The sequence below is a fragment of the Penaeus monodon genome, chromosome 25 (assembly GCF_015228065.2).
Source record: "Penaeus monodon isolate SGIC_2016 chromosome 25, NSTDA_Pmon_1, whole genome shotgun sequence".
In the NCBI taxonomy this organism is placed as follows: Eukaryota; Metazoa; Arthropoda; class Malacostraca; order Decapoda; family Penaeidae; genus Penaeus; species Penaeus monodon.
In genome coordinates, this window is record NC_051410.1 from 18,711,091 (window position 1) to 18,711,703 (window position 613).

The following is a 613-nucleotide window of genomic DNA, read 5'->3' on the forward strand; positions in this document are numbered from 1 at the left end:
AACAAATCAGTAACCACCCAGCAGATAACAGCCCCCTCACCTATAGAAGCAGTGGCCAGCGGAGATGAGCCAGCGGTCGTTGATGAGCGTGGCGCCGCACTGGTACTCGCCCTCCTTGTACAGCGCCGCGTGCCAGGGCCAAGATCCGGGCCCGCTGTTGCTGCCGCCCACGATCCTGTTGGCAGAGGGCCACGGTGCGGTCAGTGCTGTTGTCCGATTATAATGATTTTACTTATCTTTTTTTCTCTCTTATTTTTTATGATTGTGTATAGATTGTGTTTTGTTTTTAGCGTAATGAGAGATTTGCATGGTTTTATTTTTTTGGGGGGGGCTTTTCTATGTTGATATGTATATTTCGATTTTACTGACATGAATATATATACAACAACTATAAACGAATTCTTAGATAATAATGTTAACAATATAATGATAAAGCAGTTGTATTACAAAAGATCTTAAATCTGTCATAAAATCTTATGCACATGCTCCATACAAGATTTCTGTGAAAAAATACCGTTATTAATCAGCGGACATCACAAATAAGCTCTAGTTAGTAGCACCACATGACATGTTAAAGCACAGACAAGAATCACCAATTATTTCACCTGGCTGT

At 41.1% G+C, this 613-nt stretch overlaps 1 protein-coding gene across 1 annotated transcript in view; it reads right to left on the reverse strand.

Moving 5' to 3' along the window:
* The window catches only part of LOC119589337, a gene marked incomplete in the record, with an annotated part of 19,170 nt that overhangs the window by 3,194 nt on the left and 15,363 nt on the right, over window positions 1-613 (reverse strand). Inside the window, 1 exon segment of the mRNA XM_037937957.1 lies at window positions 41-175. Within this exon segment, the coding sequence (XP_037793885.1) occupies window positions 41-175 (135 nt within the window).